The 21006-nt window shown below is 34.9% G+C and overlaps 1 protein-coding gene across 9 annotated transcripts in view; it reads right to left on the reverse strand.

Moving 5' to 3' along the window:
- Positions 1-2669: 2669 nt before the first annotated feature.
- Positions 2670-21006, reverse strand: part of LOC135112398 (zinc finger protein ubi-d4-like) — a 33302-nt gene continuing 14965 nt past the window's right edge. For 4 of the 9 annotated variants that reach the window (XM_064027186.1, XM_064026911.1, XM_064027106.1 and 1 more), the window contains 3 exons: positions 19736-19951; positions 19154-19266; positions 2670-18722 (listed from right to left, as the gene is read on the reverse strand). In XM_064027186.1, the coding sequence (XP_063883256.1) occupies positions 18594-18722; positions 19154-19266; positions 19736-19951 (458 nt within the window). In that variant the 3' untranslated portion in view covers positions 2670-18593. The remainder of the gene's footprint in view (positions 18723-19153; positions 19267-19735; positions 19952-21006) is intronic. The other 5 variants (XM_064027461.1, XM_064027360.1, XM_064027022.1 and 2 more) reach the window with 2 other exon arrangements.

Below are 21006 nucleotides of genomic sequence, written 5' to 3' on the forward strand. Positions count from 1 at the left end.
TTGTTCAGGCAACAGTTCAGAAATGAGGACTTAAAAGCTCATTGTAAGTTGTGCAAACTTTTAAAATCCGATGACAGACGAAAGCCAATTATATTAATTTTGAGTCCCTCATACTCGTGTTTTGAGAGATTTTGTCCAACATGCTCCAGAAACCAAGTAGAAAAGTACTACTGGAAAATACCGCTTGCTCTAAACCTCCCCGAGGCAGGCTTGCATGTGAGGCGGAGCCGCAAGCAAGCATCGCCTTCCTGGGGAAGCACCACATCCGGTAGTGAACCAGACTTTCATTGCTTACCACCGTCTTTTCCGCTGGGCAGCTCTGTATTATATATGTATGCATGCGCTGTAACATGACTGTTATGAATCTCTGAAAGCATTTACAAGAGTCTGCATAAAGTCGAATGGGATTTGTTTGTGAGGTAAAGGTCGTTTACAAGCCATTAATTTTTTTGCGCAAACTTTAGTATGTCTTTCAAAGATTCACTGCAGAAAGTCAGAAAGAAAACTTAAATGATAATGAAAAATTAATATTCATTCATCACTCAAATATAGGAATAATACAGCCAATGAATTATTATTATTTTTTTTTATATAAGAAGGGCACTACCAAGGGCAACAAAAAGTTTAAAAAAAAAAAAAGTCTCTAAAGAGAGATCACAAAGAATCATAAAAAAAATTGGAGGTATAGTGTCTTGAAACCTCCCTCTTGAAGGAGTGATGAAGTGAAAAGAAGTAAAGATGTGACCATCCACCAAGTCAAAAGAACCTACACCATGTGCTTGAGTAATGCAATCCAGTCTCATGAAATCTCTAGTATCTATATTCATAGACTGCTCAAGAGCATAGGAAATCTAGTCACTGGTTCTTCCAAATCAAGCAAAACTATGGTACTGGTACTTATTTATATGTTTAAGTGTGATGCCAGTTCCTAAGAAATTTTCCTCATAGGGGATGGCTTTAGTAGGGTTACAACAGACAGAAGCCATCAGCCTCACATAAAGATACCTAGGAAACATAATGATATGATTGTGACCATAGAAAGCCCCAATGACAGAGATCCATGTGGTGGCTACATCAGCTAAACAGGTGTTCAGTGACTGATTAGACTGAGACACCTCAGAGTCACAGAACAAGAGCCAGTCACTGTCTTACTCCCAAACTACTCACTTGCAGGCTCACCATGATCAGGGTACCAAAAATTTTTCCATTGTCCACAACAGGTCTAAGAGGTGTCCAGGACAAACTTGGATTTATATCCACTGGGAACATCATAGCTAAGACTGCTAAAACAGCTTATGAAGTTAGGCATTCTGAGTTGTCTCCACCAGTTTTTCTCACTACCCTAGCTGCTAACTCTGTACAGGGGTCTTATCCATCCATGTATGGAGTATGCTTCACATGTATGGGGCAGTTCCACTCATACCGCTATTTTAGCCAGGGTGGAATTAAAAGCTTTTCGTCTTATCAACTCCTCTTCTCTAACAGACTGTCTTCAGCCTCTTTCTCATTACCACAATGTTGCATCTCTTGCTATCTTTTACTGCTATTTTCACACTAACTGCTCTTCTGATCTTGCTAACTGCATGCCTCTCCTCCTCCTGTTGCCTCACTGCACAAGACTTTCTTCTTTCTCTCATCCCTATTCTGTCCACCTCTGATGCAGGAATTAACCAGTACTCTCAATCATTCATCCCTTTCTTTAGTAAACTCTGGAACTCCCTGCCTGCTTCTGTATTTCCTCCTTCCTATAACTTGAACACTTTCAAGAGGGAGGTGTCAAGGTACTTATCCTTCATTAAAAAATGAGGCAGTGCTGAGTGTTCTCCACTATTGAACTAATCCACAAATGAGCTGAGCTCAGCACCAGTTGCCACTCATCTACAGAAACCCAGCTGCAAGCAACTCAACACTGCACCTGTGAATTTCCACTATCACTTAATATATAAAAGGAACAAGGGTGAGTGAGCTCCATTAACCTTACAGCTACCACAAACATGATCCTGCTACCTTCATAAGCCACTCTTCTTCCATTCTCTCAACATGACCAAACTACAGTAACATTAACTACTCTGCTCAGTCAGCTAACTTTTCCAGTACCAGTCCTCTGCAGACAACACTTTGGGTCTACACATTCATTGTAACTTCTTTCTCTTTTCAAAGGTGAAGCTCTAATAAAAGAGACACCATTTGGATTCTGTAGAGAACATTCAGTGAGAACTGCTTGACACTTTGAGGACAAGACATACATACAAGACACTGCAGCTGTGGCAGAGGCAGAGGCACTGGGACCATTCTATCACTGCTCAAGGGAGCAGCTCTGAGTGGGATGGTACTCATACTTATATTAAGTAAGTATTTTCTTGTATCTAGGCCTAGTCTCAGAACTTTTCAATCACACTACATTTAGTTTTTCTATCCACAGTAACGTACATCCATAGATCACTGAAAATGTTTTAAAGTTTTAAGTAGCACTAAAACCAGTAGGCATATATATATATATATATATATATATATATATATATATATATATATATATATATATATATATATATATATATATATATATATATATATATATATATATATATATATATTTTTTTTTTTTTTTTTTTTTTTTTTTTTTTTTTTTTTTTTCCAACAGAGAAAGCCCAAGGTTGGTAAATACACAGTTTCACTGTCAGTTTATTTTCGCTTTCAATTTTACAAAACACATGTAAAAGACATCTTGTCTGACATTCTGTTGTAACTGCCTTAATTAACTCACCTTCCTTACAAATGTCATGAATTTGCTTTCTCTTGCTTGGGTTTTTGTGTTGCCTAAATGACAGCTGGGGCTAGCAGCACCCCTATAGTACAGCTAACATTCTTTCATCCACATCTTGTTGAAAATTTTAAAAAGAAATACTGTAGCAGAGATCAGAAGTTAAAAGCTTCCCATTAAATTATTTTATCCTTTTCCTTCTATGGAAACAAAAATTAATACCAGTAGAAACTTATCACATGCACATTACAAGCAGTGTAAATAAACTAACACAGCATCAATGTATTACATTACTTAAGAAATTTAAAATGGTAAAATAAATAAATCTAAACATTATTTATTTCCGTAGCACCACGGCTTCTTTACATCTCATATTTTAAGGAAAAACAGTAAGGAAAACTAGATATTAATAAACTATGAATTATAAGAGTGTGGATGAAAGACGTTCATACATCAAATGCTCTAGAGTAAAGAAATGCATCACAAGTATAAAACAATTTCTTTTCTGCTGGTACAGACGTTCTGCCTATAAAACAATTCACATATAAAAAATATACAAATATTTATATGCTAAATTTCCTAGCAGTGTGTGAGGTAGACTCTCAAACACAACAATTCTTTCTTCAGCTTTCATAAATAATTAGCAGATTCTTATAATGAATCATAAATAATGTTTTAAAAAATTAGTACAGCATATTGAATTATGATGTGTGTGAAAGTACATGCATAGTACAGCTGGATATGTAGGGTGTAATTAATTTGATTCATTCTTTTCCTTTGCATGTTAGATGATCATTTCTAAACTCATTATTATTCTCTCTCTCTCTCTCTCTCTCTCTCTCTCTCTCTCTCTCTCTCTCTCTCTCTCTCTCTCTCTCTCTAATAACTACATTCATTCAGAGTAACAAAATTCTGCATAAACTGTGTTAGTGCATTTCTATAATCAATGTGTGAGACATCTAAACATGAACCTTTCCAGGCTTACAACATGGAACTAATAGACCAAGATTCCCTCACATTTGTAAAAATTAAAATAACTACTTTAGTATTACAAAAGATGATAAGATTACTAGGTATCTAATAATAGATCTCAAGTTCCGAGAGTTAGTATGAATATGTACTATTACCCAAAGTTTGTGGCATGAGAAGGTTATGTCATTGACTACTGGTGGTGCTCAGGGCTGCCGTGTCATGGCTGAGGTAGAACAATGGCAAGCACTGTGGGAAGCACAAGTGGGTACTTCTTTGCATCATACAATCATCTACAACTTTGCTCACCATAACTTTTCATAACTTTAGAACATTATTACATGATGTTTTAAATGCATAAAAGTTACACTGTATGTATTATATATTTTTTCCTTATATATTCATCAATAGTGAAAACTGTTTTCAGGTTTTTTTACCATAGCTTTGGCACTCCACTCATATAATTATTCATGTTAAAAGGGAAATGATATGCTGCAATTAATGCCATACTGTACATATGGAATTTACAATATAACTAGTTACCAATTTCAATGTAATGTTTCTGCCAGGAACATAACTATGCTTAGTCTTTTCTTGGTTTTCATCAGCTGACTGAAAATTATTTAATATCTCAAACTCTTTTATAAATCTCTGAAACCTGGATGCTTAGGAGACGGAGATGGGTTCATCTTGCACATCCTCTATACACTATATTTCCATCATGTGAGAAACAGATGGTGAGTGGAACTGCAAACTAAGAAATTTCTCACGAGACCCTAAAAGTTCCCTGAGCCATGAATTTGTGAGATTCCAACATGCGTATACCAGTGGTACAAGTGGCCTCCCTGTTTGCATAGTAGAAAACGAATGGCTGTGTAATGGTAGTATGCAGTGCAATGAAGAAAACAATGGTAGTGTGTAATGCAATGGAGAAAATAAATTTATAGTGGTTTGTTAATAACTGTCTTCTACATTTACCCATATATGCTGTTGTGTTGCATGTGTGTACTGCATTTTATATAACTGTGTGGGACTGATTACATAGCTTGTACTACTATGAGCAGATGCTACATTTCACTAAAAGATCACTGAAACACATACTTTAGTTTGACTCTTAAAAGAAAACAGATTGATAATCTTGTCACATTGATACACGAGGCTTAAAATGAAAAGGGGAAAAACATAAATTCCAAAGATTTGATATGTAAGGATGTAAAGCTTGGCATCAATTTACGTGGTTTCAGAGGATATGAAGACATAAAAAATCTAAAAACAAATTGGTATGATAGGAGGTAAAACTGCACAACTAAGATACGTACTAGGAGAGGCAAATGTAACTGAAATGTAACTGAAGCCATCAAGGCAATCATGCCTAATCTAATAAAGATTGAATGTAAAATGGTGCAAACAAACCACAAATATTATTTTGATTGAAAATGAGCAGGTGTAATTGAAGGTTTAACAAGACTTAAAACTGTCTGGATCTAACTGAAAGGAGAGAGAGAGAGAGAGAGAGAGAGAGAGAGAGAGAGAGAGAGAGAGAGAGAGAGAGAGAGAGAGAGAGAGAGAGAGAGAGAGAGAGAGAGAGAGAGAGAGAGAGAGAGAGAGAGAGAGAGAGAGAGAGAGAGAGAGAGAGAGAGAGAGAGAGAAACTAAGGTTGGTAATAGTATAATAAATCCAATACAATTTCTAAATATAAACTAAGGATGGAATGGAATTATATCAACTGCCTTCAATTACCAACATGTAGCTGGTTATTGGGTCAATATCAATGAAGTTATAAAACATAAATAAAAGTAGTTGTGCTGACAATGCAGAAGATGGATTAAACAAATGGAAAAAATAAATGATCTGCTAAGACATGCGTAATGGTTAATCACCATGGTGAATCTGTCAGCAACACTACACCACGCGACAGTCACTAGTTTGGATGTTGTACAAAGTATAGGGCTATGATCACTGCCATTTTCAAAAAGGCAATAGGTTTCAACACTGCTAAACTTGTTAAGATATCTTTGTATTTATAACAAACATTTAAGTGTTCATCTCACCTTGTGAAATATTATGTGGCACAGCACTGAAACACCATGATTTCAGGGTTATTTGCAACAACTCAAAGAAAAATTAAGGCTACAGTGCCACTTCCTTTTTGCAAATCTTACTTCATCTCAAGAAAGTTTCTCATTTTCCTTCATCTACTTCATGTTAATTCTGCAAGACACACACAATATAGAATCTGCATGTCTTTATGAGAAGTCAAAAAGCTCAATGTAAATTATTTTCCTTCAACAGGCAACACTGAACAGTGGTACCTTCCAGTGTCATCAGTGTTTTGAGAGGCAGGTCACATGTTTACATGAGTCAGCTTTTACCATCTGTTGGCAACTAGATAAACTACATAGTTTTATTGTGTCTATGTCATGTTTAGTGCCTGTCATCCTGGAAATTTCATCTCATGTCTTCCTTTTACTTTAAAATATTAAACATCCAAAATTCAGTCATTCTTATCTTTTCTCTCTTAATGGCTACCAATGCAATCTACCCATTCTTCTTTTTTTTTTTTTTTTTACTTATTATCTTATTCAAAATTCTGGTGTTCAATACCTTGCTTACTATGCAGTCTCTCACACCAGCACTGCACATCCATCTCACTATCTTTTATTATTTATTTATATATTTATTTATTACTTATTATTAATAGCTTTTTTTTTCAGTATTCTCCAATTTCTTTGTATATTCCATAGGCCTGGTTTCATTACCATGCTACATCATAGTTCTCACACATGCTGTATACAGTCTATGTTCGATGTCCAAGGAAAGTCCCCTCATTAGTCCCTGAATTTCTTCACTCACTTCAGATTCTTATTATAATGCTAACTTCTGTTCCATTCCCTACATCACACCATCTCACATATGTTTTTTCTTTTTTTTTTTCCTGTACAGCAAAGAACTACTTCCAACACTGATAATTTCCACCCTGAACTTGCACTGCTTTGTTTTAATTAGACATGCCTCAAGTAAAATCAGTCCTATTATTCTGACTGCCAACTACATTACACCACATTGAACACAATGTATTCAATGAAACTACCCTGTTACATTCTGCATATAGCCAAACACTTTTCTGTGTGCTAGCACACTGTCTATTCTGCCTACCACCATCTTGTAAATTTATCATTGGCATGCTCTTCAGTGAACCACTTTTAATTTTTGTGTGTTGCTCAGTAAAGATAAAAGACTTAGATATGATTATCATCATATCTAAGCCCTTAAGCTCTTGGTGCTAAACATGGCTTACATCTTGGCTAAGACAATTTGTTCTTACAATTAATTTGTTCTCTGTAGCCAACACACTTTACCTTCTCATATATCAACTAAACCAGAGGTAAAACCAAACACTGAGTTAAGAGAGATTACACATCTCTTCCCTAATGTCTTATTTATAAAAAAGGTTCCCTTCATAAAACAACACCTCAACAATGTTGCAATACTGAATTTAAGCAGAAAAAATATATATAAATAAATATAAATAAACAACAACAATAATAATAATAATAATTAGAATTATCATTTCTACTGTCTTTGGATATTCAAGTACATAATCCATGGTCTTACCATAACTGAAAAAAAACACATCCAACACCAATGAAAACATTACTTTGTGCATTGATATTACTGTATTTGATGAACCTTTCTTCCTATCCTTGAGAGTACCCTATGACATCATTACATTTTAAGGTGCCATTTTTTTCTGGGTGTGTGTGTGTGTGTGTGTGTGTGTGTGTGTGTGTGTGTGTGTGTGTGTGTGTGTGTGTGTGTGTGTGTGTGTGTGTGTGTGTGTGTGTGTGTTACAAAGTTGCATAAACCAAGTTATATTTTACATGCTCTAAGCAATACTCATGTGGTCCCATCTCCAAATCAGTATTCATCCAGTGTTCCTTTTGTTGGTACTGCCTTCTCACTTAGTTTATTCTAAACTTTTATATTTCCATGGCAGAAGCTATATTCTTTATATTATTCAGGCATATGTGTGTGTGTGTGTGTGTGTGTGTGTGTGTGTGTGTGTGTGTGTGTGTGTGTGTGTGTGTGATCCACCCAATGTCCTAAGGATTATGTGTTGGACCTGTTATCATCAGCTATTTCCTCCTGAAGAGACCTTAAAGTTTATGTGGTTTAATCTATAGGTAAAACTGGGGCCTGCCTTTCATACACCACACACTACACCCTCTTGCTCAAGGAAGACATTAACTGCCCATTAATCAGTGAAAACATTGAAACCTGAATGGGACATGAACCTCAACATGCCTCTGTGTGTGTGTGTGCGTGTGTGTGTGTGTATGTGTGTGTGTGTTTGGAAGACAGACATATTTATCTTGCATTACAGTTCTATGACAATACATGTAATTAAGTAATGTACAGATTTTTGAACAAGAAGCTATGACAGGGTAGATATACCACCTATTTATATAAAAACTAATAGGAATAATCTGATGCATAGGAATGTAGCCAGAGCAATCCATAATTGTACCACTGTTACAACAAAAGTGAAACAGAAAATGAGGTCATGAAAAGGATTTATGAAATAGATTTAATATAGTACAATGCAAACAAAATAAAAATAAAATGAAGAAAATAGGAGAGAGAGAGAGAGAGAGAGAGAGAGAGAGAGAGAGAGAGAGAGAGAGAGAGAGAGAGAGAGAGAGAGAGAGAGAGAGAGAGAGAGAGAGAGAGAGAGAGAGGTGCAGAGTAAAATTGCAAATAATTATAAGACATCGTTATGAAAGCAAATAAATATGAGTAAATGAAGAGAGGATTAGAAGCAAAGTTTTATCCCATCAAGCTTAATAACTTAAACACATGAATATGGAATGTAATCTTTAAATGACCAGAATATGCCACTAGTGATGAGTCAATGAATGAATCTCAGAATGAAGGATGTGAGACAAGGATGTGCAATGTTAACTATGTATTTAAGGATGGACATGTGTGTGTGTGTGTGTGTGTGTTCCCTAGTTGTAACATACAGAAAGCTAGGCTGGTAAGGTCTCGTCTCCACATCTCGTGTTATCAAGCTTCTCCTTGAACTCATAAACGTTTTTGGCATGAACTACCTTTCACCCAGGCCCATTCCACATGCCCATATATCTTTATGGAAAGCCAAACTTTTTTTTTACATCCCTCCAGCATCTTGTCCTATTTAGTTTCTTTCCATGCCCTCATATGTCAAATCCTTCAGGTTGTTCACCATTTTTGTAGCAGATCTTTGTATCCTTTCATTTCTTTTAATATGTTTCTTTTTTATGGAAGCTCCAGACTACTGCAGCATAATACAATCTTGGTTGAAACACTACCATAATTTTTTTTCATCATGTCCTCATCCATATAACGGAATGCTATCATACAATGTGTGTGTGTGTGTGTGTGTGTGTGTGTGTGTGTGTGTGTGTGTGTGTGTGTGTGTGTGTGTGTGTGTGTGTGTGTGTGTGTGTGTGTGTGTGTGTGTGCTTCCTCCAGTAAATAAAAAAAAATGGCTTGTGCCATAACCTCAAGGGGAAATAAAGCAAGACAAAAACTGAAGTTGTGAGACAAATTAAAGCAAGTACTAGAAACGTGTCGTTGATGTTAAAAGGATTTTGAGCATTGTTTTACAGAGAACACTACTGATTGTAGGAAATGACTTTCATGATTAGTAAATCAGTTAAATATCATTTGTAAAAAGTATAAGCTGGAAGAAATGGAAAAAATTAGAACCAATAATTTCTTTTATAAAAGAGTGAGGTAAGTAATTTTACATATCCACATAAGGTGCAAATTCATAACTGTCTGTAATGAAGCTAAATATTCTTTTGAATGTAAAACATAATTAATATAAATACGCATGACAAAGGAGGAAACCACTTGCAACCTAGAGGACAAAATATAGTTCTTACATACCTAGTTCACATGTGTGTGTGAAACCTGGAAATGGAATAAAGATCAAAGGTCTAAGATCTAAGGAGAAAGAATGAATATTACTAGATCTATTGTGGTGTGAACAGTATAGACAGCAAAAAGAAATTAATGAACATTCCCAGTATACCTAGTTTGAGACATGTGATGAGTTAAGGAGTGGTCTTGAGGTAATACATGGTACCATGATGTTGTGGACACATAAGGACAACTCTTATAAAACTGTATAACAGTATCTGAATATCTGAGAGAGAGAGAGAGAGAGAGAGAGAGAGAGAGAGAGAGAGAGAGAGAGAGAGAGAGAGAGAGAGAGAGAGAGAGAGAGAGAGAGAGAGAGAGAGAGAGAGAGAGAGAGAGAGAGAGAGAGAGAGAGAGAGAGAGAGAGAGAGAGAGAGAGAGAGAGAGAGAGAGAGAGAGAGAGAGAGAGAGAGAGAGGTAAATGAAATGTAGAGAAAAGACTACTTTGCACCAGGTTGAGGTGTTGTGGGCAGGAACAACTATACAAACCTCTTTAAGGAGTTCCACTGGATATCATGTTTTTGGACAAAAGGTTCCATGCTTACATGGCCAAGCCTCAGTTACTTGATTGTGTAGTAATGTATAATTTTGTTTTCTTGGTGTCTAGTCCTTCAGATCCTCAGAACTTCATTCCATGTCCTATCTAATTTGTGTTACTGATAATAAAGTAAATAAGTACATCCAAAAAAAAAAATTAAAAGACAGGAAAACTGTGACAATACATAGGCATGTAAATAAATATAAGACATGCAGATCTGAAGATGTCTGAATAAATAAGAAAATAAATAAATGGTCAGATAGAAATAAGATACACACATGACTTGGGTCATATGCATACCTTATGACAGGTACAGGTTGCTGAACATTGTAAAAGAAATGTCACAAACACTGAAGCATTCAGACCAGTAGCATGCATGTACAGGTGAGAGTGACACATGTCATGTAAAATTCAACAGATAATAGGGATACATGTTACAACATTTGTTTCTTTATAGGCCACCCGCTGCTGTATTCCAAGCCCCATTAGCACATTACAGGGAAAGGTATATCAGAAAATTTTATACTGTGGATGAAATTGTTTACAGCTAAACCAGTCAACAAAATATCTATCAAATACAGTACTGTGCTGCATAGCTGTACAAGGACAGAGAAGAAGTTCAATAAATGTTACAAAAGAGAAAAGGTCAAAAAGCTAAATTTGTGAGTAGCATCACTCACTTTTGTGTTTCATACATTACAATTTTATATAAAACAAATAAATCTGAGAGCAAATGCCAGCACTAGTAGTGAAGCAAAAATGTTGGAGTAGTAGATGTGAACATAATGTAACTTCTATCTATATGTTTGTTTTAATGATGTCCTTAGCAAATTAAAAGAAGTGCAGCAAATAACTATATGAGAAAATAAGTACTACTAATTGTCTACTTGTGCATTCATCTACCTGTCTATAAGTTACTACCTCTATAAAATACTGCTTTTACATTTGGCAAATACAAGTGTATTAGGCAGAGGAGACCATGATTAAAGAATATAAAGAGCATATGTTAAAAGTACAAGGTTAAATTACATACAGATGTTGAAGCCTGCTGGTTCCAGTCCCAAATTATGTAATACAGAATGTGGCTAATGAAACTTTTTGATGCAAGGCATGAGTACAGGAAGTAAAGCAGTGTGAGAATAAATCTGCACAAAGAAAGAAACTACCCATGGCTGCCTCATCTTCATATATTCATGATTTTAAGCTTTGTGTTGTTTGGTTCTTTGCCTTATGGCACTGTGGCTGCATTATGTGGATGGAGACAGACAAAAGCACGGCAGCAATAATGTCAGAAGAAATCTCTCCAACTTGAGAGCACACTCACTGCAGCTAATTCATGTGAAAAATGATCAAGCATCCTAGTTCTCTTAAAATCTTAATGGCATTTTATCTATAGTCTTATTGTCACACTCATTCTCAACTCGCATCACTACTATATGATAAATCTCCATAAATGTAGTTTCAGGATGTGGCCTTCATCAAGATTTATCTATATACCAGATGGTCATCCACAGGAGACATTCATTGAAATTAAAATTAAATAACATAAATAAAACAGCCACAAATAAGTCATGAGGAGGCTACCACAAAATTTGTTAACTTTTATGGACTGTCAAGCAATAAATCAGTATTCTGTAATATCAACTGTATAGATCTGCCAGTGTGGATTCTTTCACAAATAGCAAAACTCTATTATAATTTGAAAATAATCAAATATCATTACATCAAGTCATACGGCATGGGGCATCAAAAAATGCATCTGGCCCATCTACATAACGACTACATTGGTGATGTATGGGATATTTGCCACCACATCCACAGACCATCCGCAGTAAAAATACTATTCACATTGCTATCTGCATCCGTGTTTTGAAACAATAAAAGATCTGCATCAATATCTGCTTCCACACTTTCAAATAACAAAAGCTCCACTCCGCCTCTGCGTCAAAGAAATGTGGAGGTTGCAAATCTGTGTGTGTGTGTGTGTGTGTGTGTGTGTGTGTGTGTGTGTGTGTGTGTGTGTGTGTGTGTGTGTGTGTGTGTGTGTAAGAATGAGTGAGGGAGACTCACTGAGAGATTGAAGGATACTAAAGGTGAGAGAGAGAGAGAGAGAGAGAGAGAGAGAGAGAGAGAGAGAGAGAGAGAGAGAGAGAGAGAGAGAGAGAGAGAGAGAGAGAGAGAGAGAGAGAGAGAGAGAGAGAGAGAGAGAGAGAGAGAGAGAGAGAGAGTCATGAGCATGTGAGATGAAGTATACTAAGTTTGAGTGAGAGTGGGGGCAAGCATGATTGTGTTGAATGAAAAATAAGTATGATTTGAGGGATTAATAGAGTGAGGATGGTTGCGAATAGGAAGAAATAGGTGAGAATAAGTATAAAGAAAACAAACATGAGTTAGACTACGAACATGAATGAAAAATGAAATGTGAATGTGTGAGAGATTGAGTACAGATGGTAGTGGGTGTTAATTAGAGCGAGTCAGTGTGAGTAAGAGAATGCAAGCGTAAATGAGTGTGAAAGTTAGCAAAGGATGAAATGTGAGTGAGTAAGAACAATCCTGAGAATTGATAAATAGAATAAGACTAATTGAAAATGAGAATGGAATTATTCAAGATGGTGAGAAAGAGTGAATGCTATGGAATGAGTGAAGGGGAGAGAGCAAGGTAACTTTATCTTGGACAGATAAAGGGAGCAGAGGTGACAGGGAGGCAGGTTTTGTGTGGCAGATAAAAACACTCTTTGTATTACTGTGATATGTGTAAAAATTATCCTCATCTGCAACCACAACTGTGGATATGGAGGTAAAAGAAATCCACAATTGCACCTGCATCTGCAATATTGATATTTAACATCTGCAATCTTATCCACAACCGCATTTAATGAGAGATGCATATCCAGTTCTGCCTCCACATCAGCAGAGCTCTAAAATTTAGTATCTGACGCATCACTAGACTAAATTAGCCCTTCTCCTTTAGTTTATTATTGACATATCACTACTGAATGAATTCAGTAAATATCAATGTTTGATTGTGGCAAGTAAAATCAATCATTAAGAATTCTTCCGAATCCTATTCCACTGAATGTTGATTTTTGTTAAACAGTCATCCACAGCAATAACAGGTTTTAAAAGGAACCAAATATTACTTACAAACATCTTTTCCACTTGTATTTCACATTGTATTATAAACTTTACATCTTGAACATCTAATTATTTCAAGATGAAGTAAAAAAGCATATAAATCTTATGTGATATAAGGAACTGCATATCCTGAACAATGTATACTTTCCTTTGAGAATATATAGAAAAGGCAACCTCATTCTGTATTTTCTCCAATATATTTTACCATGATCACTTTATGATGTGCACCTTTTCTTTTCACCATCAAAATATTACCAAAGAAAAGACAAAGCTTTGATGAAAATACATATACATAATACTACTACTAATAATATATTTTTAAATGCACCCAATTGAACTTCCCAGACCAGACAGGTACTGGCAGCAAGATAGAAGACTTTCCACAGTTAAGTTAATACAACTGTACATGCCCTGATACATGTTCATAATGGGAGGTGAGGAGATTCAGTCTTCATGCTTTGCAATATTATGAGGTGATATAAGACAGAAGCGAAACACTGGTTAGTTTTTTATACCATGTTCTATGAGAACAGCTTCAGACATTGTTTAATCTAAATGACCCTGATTTTCCTTGATAGAAACCTTTGTGAAAAATGTGTGCGGCCTAGGAGACACATTTGGCTCAATAGCCATGTGGGGCCTAGATGACACTTGTGAGATCTAGAATGAAGGGTAAGAAGTCAGGCTTGGATCCTAAGAAGCACACTTAAGACCAAAGAGACACTTTACTTGTAGTATGTATGCAGGTAACCTGAGAACTTTGCAATATCTAAGAGGCATATTATCCTTGAGGGACATGCACATGGCCTAGAAGATAAATATGCTCCACATACCACATCTGCAGCTGAATTTGTCAGCTATGGGATAAAAGTGTGCATCCTAGACCAGCCCAAACTAGTTGGGGGTACAACAGACATATATGGACACTTCCTTATGTTATCAATATTGGACCTATTTATTTGAGAGTAAATTGAAGGAGACACCTTTAAGCATAGATATAATTCTAAATTAATTATTTTCAACAAAAAATTTAAAGATTTAACTGCAGCGAAGCTGGCAGTCTTCGTATACACTTGTTTGTAGGAGGAACTACCCTTCTGAGGAGTAAGTGAGAAATGGCACACTTATGAACACATCAATTACTCTACAAAACAAAAGTAATCTACACAAATTTTAACCAAGATTTTCCTTATCTTAATTGTGTCTCCTACATACACAGAAAACAGACTTATCTAGAGCCAAAATCTAAAGTCTTCTTTGCTCATTTAAAAGCTACATTCTTATATATACTAAAGCATTATACTGCTAAGATTTCTTACAGTAATGTGTCAAGTCTTCTTTCAGTAAACCTTTGTCTTGCTGAGTAAAAGGAATGAGAGACAGACAATCCTACTTTAACTTATTATCATCCACCTCTTTACAATGTGGAATGGATGCAAGTGAAAGTGTAACTGAATAATAAGTGCATTTAACATCCGTTTATACATCCACTACACAGAAGACCTTAAAATTCATCTTTTACAAACACAGCCTAAGGAACAGGTCGAAATCCTGAAACAATTCTTGATAGCATAAAAATTCAGATATTACACACACACACACACACACACACACACACACACACACACACACACACACACACACACACACCTTAAAAAATAAATAATAAAAAAAAATCTCTTTAATATGAAGAGAAATTTCTCTACAAGCTTTAAAAATGAGCATCAAGCCTTGCTTCATAATATCGACCAAACTAAAAGACCTATTACTTTTTAGAAACATTGGGAAGAACAGTACAATACAGTATGAAGGACTCAATCTTGCCAAAAGGAACAAGATGCTGGTGTTGTAGGAACATGTTTGGACGCTCTGAACACAGCCAGGCTGCATCAGTCACAAGGGTCAATCTACCCCATGAAGTATTTCAATATTTTGATTTGCTGACATTAGTACACTGGATTTCTAGGGTGTGAATGAAGGAACTGTCCCTATATTTTTCTTTTTTTCTATTTACATCCATATAAAACTTTTTACATATATATTCTGGATTTTTCAGAAAGAAGCATGTAAACTTTCATCATATCTACAGTAACACCAATGGCTGATGATAAAAAATAAAATAAAATAATTATAATATAAATAATGGATTTATATAAGAGAATGTTTCCAATTACTACATATGTTTTATGGTTCTACGACCTGATGGTAAACACACTAAAGGTATTGATATTGTGCATATCTCATTATTCAAATGTAATAATATACTCTAACTGTAATTGTCACATATTTGGACTGTGCAAAATGAATCCAGTAAAAAAAATCATTCACAATAATCCAAGCATAAAGTATGTGTCTGACAGAGCTCAAAGGAACCACTGTACTTGTGATACATATGCTGTGAGTTGAAACTATCAAAATCAAAATAATTTCTGTATTTGTAGAGGTATGTAAATATTAATACAATACACCAGACACATTAAATTAAAGTACAAAATAAATAATCTTCTCATACTTATCTGATAACTAAAGCAAAATGTATCTAATTAGTCATTTCCAGTACTTGGGAGGTGTCTGAGAAGACTAGGGACTTATGGGAAATTACTGCTGGGATAGTTAACTTTGAATGTGACATGGTATAAAAACTGTCATGGTAAATTTTAGGTGAAGGTGAAATTCAAAAAATAAGCATACTATTTACAAGATAAGTACTTTGTGTAACTGTCCCCTTAAACAGTCTGCTAGGTCTGTCAATCACATCAGCTTGTGAGGAAAGCTTTAACTAGATTATCTTTGAATGTGTGCACAATGTAATGTCTATACATATATTTTTTTTATTATTATTTTCTTTACTTTGTCACTGTTCCCATTCATATTTCTCACTCTGATGAAAATACCTTTTGGCTGATGTCACTTACAAGTTGAATTTTTTTTACAGACTTAATTTTTCCTTAGTTGTTTCCAGAAACACAGGAAGCATGATCAAAACAATTCTCAAGAAAGATCCTGTCAGAATTTCAAATAATTATGTAAATAAATCTGATTAGTGATGGAGGAAGAATTTTGTATAAAGGGTTTATCACATTACAATAAAAAAAATTTTAAGTCTATTAAAAAATGCAGACTGACTATGATACAGGGTAATAATATTGGAACCACTAGCAAATAAGCTGGATGCAATCCCACAGATCATTAGATTAACACAGAACTCCAGAGCCAACAATTAGTTATTTCAACCTCAGACACCAGCCAGACCACTACTCTCCACCACATAACTCCATTAGGTGGACTCATCAAATAAAGTAATCATCTAGATATATCCAACCCAGTATATTCACTATTTAATTACTTAAGCTAAAACATTTGCTTTGACTAAGGTACACACATTATAACCTGGAGCAAAGTTTCCAAATAAAAAATCCTTTGAATTTGTATATCATCTCCAAATTATCATTATCATTATTATTATTATTATTACTATTATTATTATTATTATTATTATTATTATTATTATTATTATTATTATTATTATTATCATTATTAACATTACAATTTCAATTTATTCATTTGATTCATATATCTTCTACATATTTCCACCTCTTTCTATGACAGGATAATTCTTTTATCAAAGAAGCATTCACACTGGCATAACTACCATTATTGCTTTGAAGACATGTTTCATTTTAAGATTTCTACCAAGAAAACCATTTCTTTAGAAAAACTGACATGAAGAATACTGCACAATGATGCTGTAAGAGTGAGCTGTTAGTGTAACACAATAATATTGCAGCATTCATTGTAATTTTAACCAGAACAATAGTTATTTTTCTGTGCTCTAACTCCTTATTTGTTAGTGCAGGAAATGCATCTACTGTTGATGAAGGACAACTGAACACTGATCAAGCAAACTGAAATAACAAGCTAATTAAAGGGAGTACTTTCCAATGCATTTGATATAAACAAGATACCTGTGTAATACTAAAATTTTCTTTTTAATTATTCCTTTAATCTGCTTCAAAGAAAATCTACAGAAGCTAAAAAAACTTATGTTATTAGTAAATCTAAATATATCACTAATAATTTCAAACTAATGCTAAGAGAGAAAATGATAATCCTGAACAGGTGACTTAATATTAATATCATACACCCTCACATGTTGGCTTTATTGGTGAATCAATACTTTCACACTTTGATCATTATTCAAACCTGTTAATTTCCTGCAATTAAGGAAAAATTCACTGAGAACATCACCACAAAAAATCTTAGAAAGAACCATCCTAAGAGAGGGAAAACATAATATAAATGTGTACATACTGAAAGAACCCAAAAACTGACACAGTTTAAAAAAAGACATGCTTGCCAGAATAACAGCCACATCACCGACGACACATGCTTCAAAGTGAAATATCCAGTACTCCCTCTGTTTCCAAAGAGTTTATGTGGTCTCTTAAGTGCTTGTGTTAATTATTTTCTTAAGTAGATGAAGCATACTATGATGTCTGCTGCCCATTTGCAGTCATCTACTGACTGCCACATTAACTACCTAAGATCTAAAAAAAAAAACTAACCTGAAATAACTAAAGGCTGCTGCCAAAAGAATACTGCCAAAATTGCTGATAATTATTGAGCTTTCCTCTTTGGCTTCAGCTCACAATTACCAAACTACAAATTCACGCCACTAAGAAAAGATACACATATGACTACTACACACTTCTGCCATTCATGGAAAAAAAGGGGAAAAAAAAATTCATAGGACAAAACTAAACCATCAACCAAAATTACATAGTAACATTAAAATAACTCAACTTGGTTTCTTATGGCAAATAGGAGATTATCATTATTCTCCCTAATTCTCACACTCCCTGAGAATTGACAACTAGGCATGAATTACAACCACTTTCTTTTGAAAACCATGCTTGCTGACACAAAGTATGTCAAATGCTTTTCTTGTAAAGAAAAGATGTTTTACTTTCTACACTTTGTGCATTGCACTTACTATACCTATGATTGAATTATAATATAACCAATAAAAATGCTCCATCTAAAGCATTTTCTTACCATTTTTCTAAAGTTACACCAAATAATTAACCTGCAGGTCATTACATATCATTTCATATAGTACATTTCTTTCACCAAAAATTCAATGAAATACATAATAAATATAAAGTAAAAAATATCTCTGAATATTAAGTTTTCTTACAGGGAAGCTACCCTTATACTCCCCACTTACTTGGCATGGAACTCCTGAATACACAGATAGCAAGACCACTCCCCTTCTGGTGGCTCAGACAGAGGGGGATCTAGGCAGTACAGGTGGTAGCCACGATCACAATCATCGCAGAACAAGAGCTGATCCTGCAGTTACCCAAAAATGGTCATATTAGAGTATGCAGTGAGATACTCTTCTCTTCCTCATGCTTCAACTCTATAGTATATAGCAGAGAAATAACAAATAGCACTTTTTATGCTCACAGTGAAGAGCGTAAAGTGTCAAATGGTATCTGTAAAAATGACAATCCAACCATATTCAACTGTTATTTGTAAAAATGACAATCCATCCTTATTCACTTTACTCCGAGATGTTAAATTTCACCCTCCAAAGTCACCTGATTTCTTACTCCACTCCATCCCACAGACCTAACTCTGATATCCTTTTTTTGATAACCCTTTATGCTAAACATCTGATACAACTACTCAAACTAATTTAAACTAACTAGACTTTGGGTATTACTTCAAGCTACTATTTGTTACACTCAAAAGCCACACCTTAATTTTTTGTAACTCACATCATTCTCTGAAGTACCACAGAGAGTGCAAGTCTTGCATTCAATGCACTGCCATCGGTACTTGACCACACTTTTCATCATGTTTGAGGTAAACTGAAGGCAGCTGGGATGACCTGTAAAACAGTTGTTACATATTGAACAAATATTCACTGTAGGAGTGTCCCTCCTACATAAAAAAAAAAATAAATAAAAGAAAAAAATGCAAAGCTATGCTTGACTCTTGCCAAGCGCACTCCATGCTTCCCATGATGCACCTACCATCTAAAATCCCTTATAGTCTTTCAATTAAAAAATAGCAGGTAATTTTATTTCATTCTCCATCTTTTTTATTTGCCACTAACAATGTAAACATTTTATGCTACACTTCCTTTTGAAAAATATATCAAGTCCTTATCTGTAAATGATCAACTTTCATAACAAGCTTCCACTCTAACATCTTCACACTAAATCTTAGACAGTAACAAATGTAATCTTGTCAAGTTTGGTGGCTGTACCTGCAAATACACCTGTGCTCTTTGGAGAGGTTACACAGAAGTCCACTTTTATAATTCAAGTTAAATCATTTTATGAAAATATTCTTACCGGACCGCCCACAGTCAGCACATGAAACCAGACTCTCTGGAGCTCCAGTTTTCCTGTTCTCCGATGCATCTCCTAAGCAGAAGTCACAGTATGGGGAGGCTGAAACTTTCTTCTTGCCTTTGTCACTCTGGCTATCCACTGTGGCTGCCCCTGCTGAGGGCATCAGAGAGTCACTTCCATGGCCCACTCCACCCCCACGTCGGCCTGAACTGCGACCTATGACAGTGTATTAATGTAAACAGAGTTGAAACTCTGTCAACACTTATCAGACTTTGCTTAATTAACTTTGAGGGAAATCAACCAACTTATAGCATTATGCAACTACAAAGGATAAAGCTTAGGTGGTCAAACTCAGCTAAATGATGGCAACAAAACTCCTGAGTTTCAACAACAATGAGTATGACATGTGAATCTACTCCAAGTAGAATTATCTACACAGGCAAGTTTGAGTGTACTGCAAGTTTTACTAGTATGTCTATATATGTATCACAATGACATCTGACATGTACAGAATTGATAAAAATGAGGAAATAACCAGTGAAAAAGGTGATTTTATGTCCAATGTGACTTTGGAAAATATGACAAAACAATTTAGTAACTTTAAGTTTGGATGTTATAAAAGCCATCTATCTTATATAGAAAGCTGACATCTGCCTTGACAGGAGATAGGACAATAAAAAGTAGTCTTGTCTCATTAAGAAACAGCTGCATGTACAAGTATCAAAATTACATGTGGGGACTAAAAATGTGGCATAGGGAATATTATCTGATAAACTCTGAATTTTATCTTTATCAAAATAGAATAAACATCAAAAGTGCATATGCACATGTATACACTTTGGTATAATAATTATAAATACTGAAACAGTACACTGAGCATAAGTTAAGATGGACACACAAGAGAAAGATGTATAGCAAAGCTGAAGGTGCATTATCCATATTATTATGCATTCATTAAAACAAAGTTATATTACCAACTAAAAATTAATAATATTTTTCAATAAATATTTTTCAACAACTACAGAAGCAGATCCAGCTCTACAGCCCTGCAAAGCCATGGCATTCCAGCAATGTGTAATTACCATATGCAGTGAGTCATGGCAGCAGACAAACTACAAATTATATAATCCATAAAAATATACTACTGAAAAATTAATTGCATTCAGATACACTGTATGGTTACATCATTATGACTCTGCAAACAGAGCAATTATAACTTATCATGGCACTTACAATGATGTTTCCTGCCCTTATTCTACATTAGTTCACTA

Source organism: Scylla paramamosain, chromosome 1 (genome assembly GCF_035594125.1).
Source record: "Scylla paramamosain isolate STU-SP2022 chromosome 1, ASM3559412v1, whole genome shotgun sequence".
Lineage (NCBI taxonomy): Eukaryota > Metazoa > Arthropoda > Malacostraca > Decapoda > Portunidae > Scylla > Scylla paramamosain.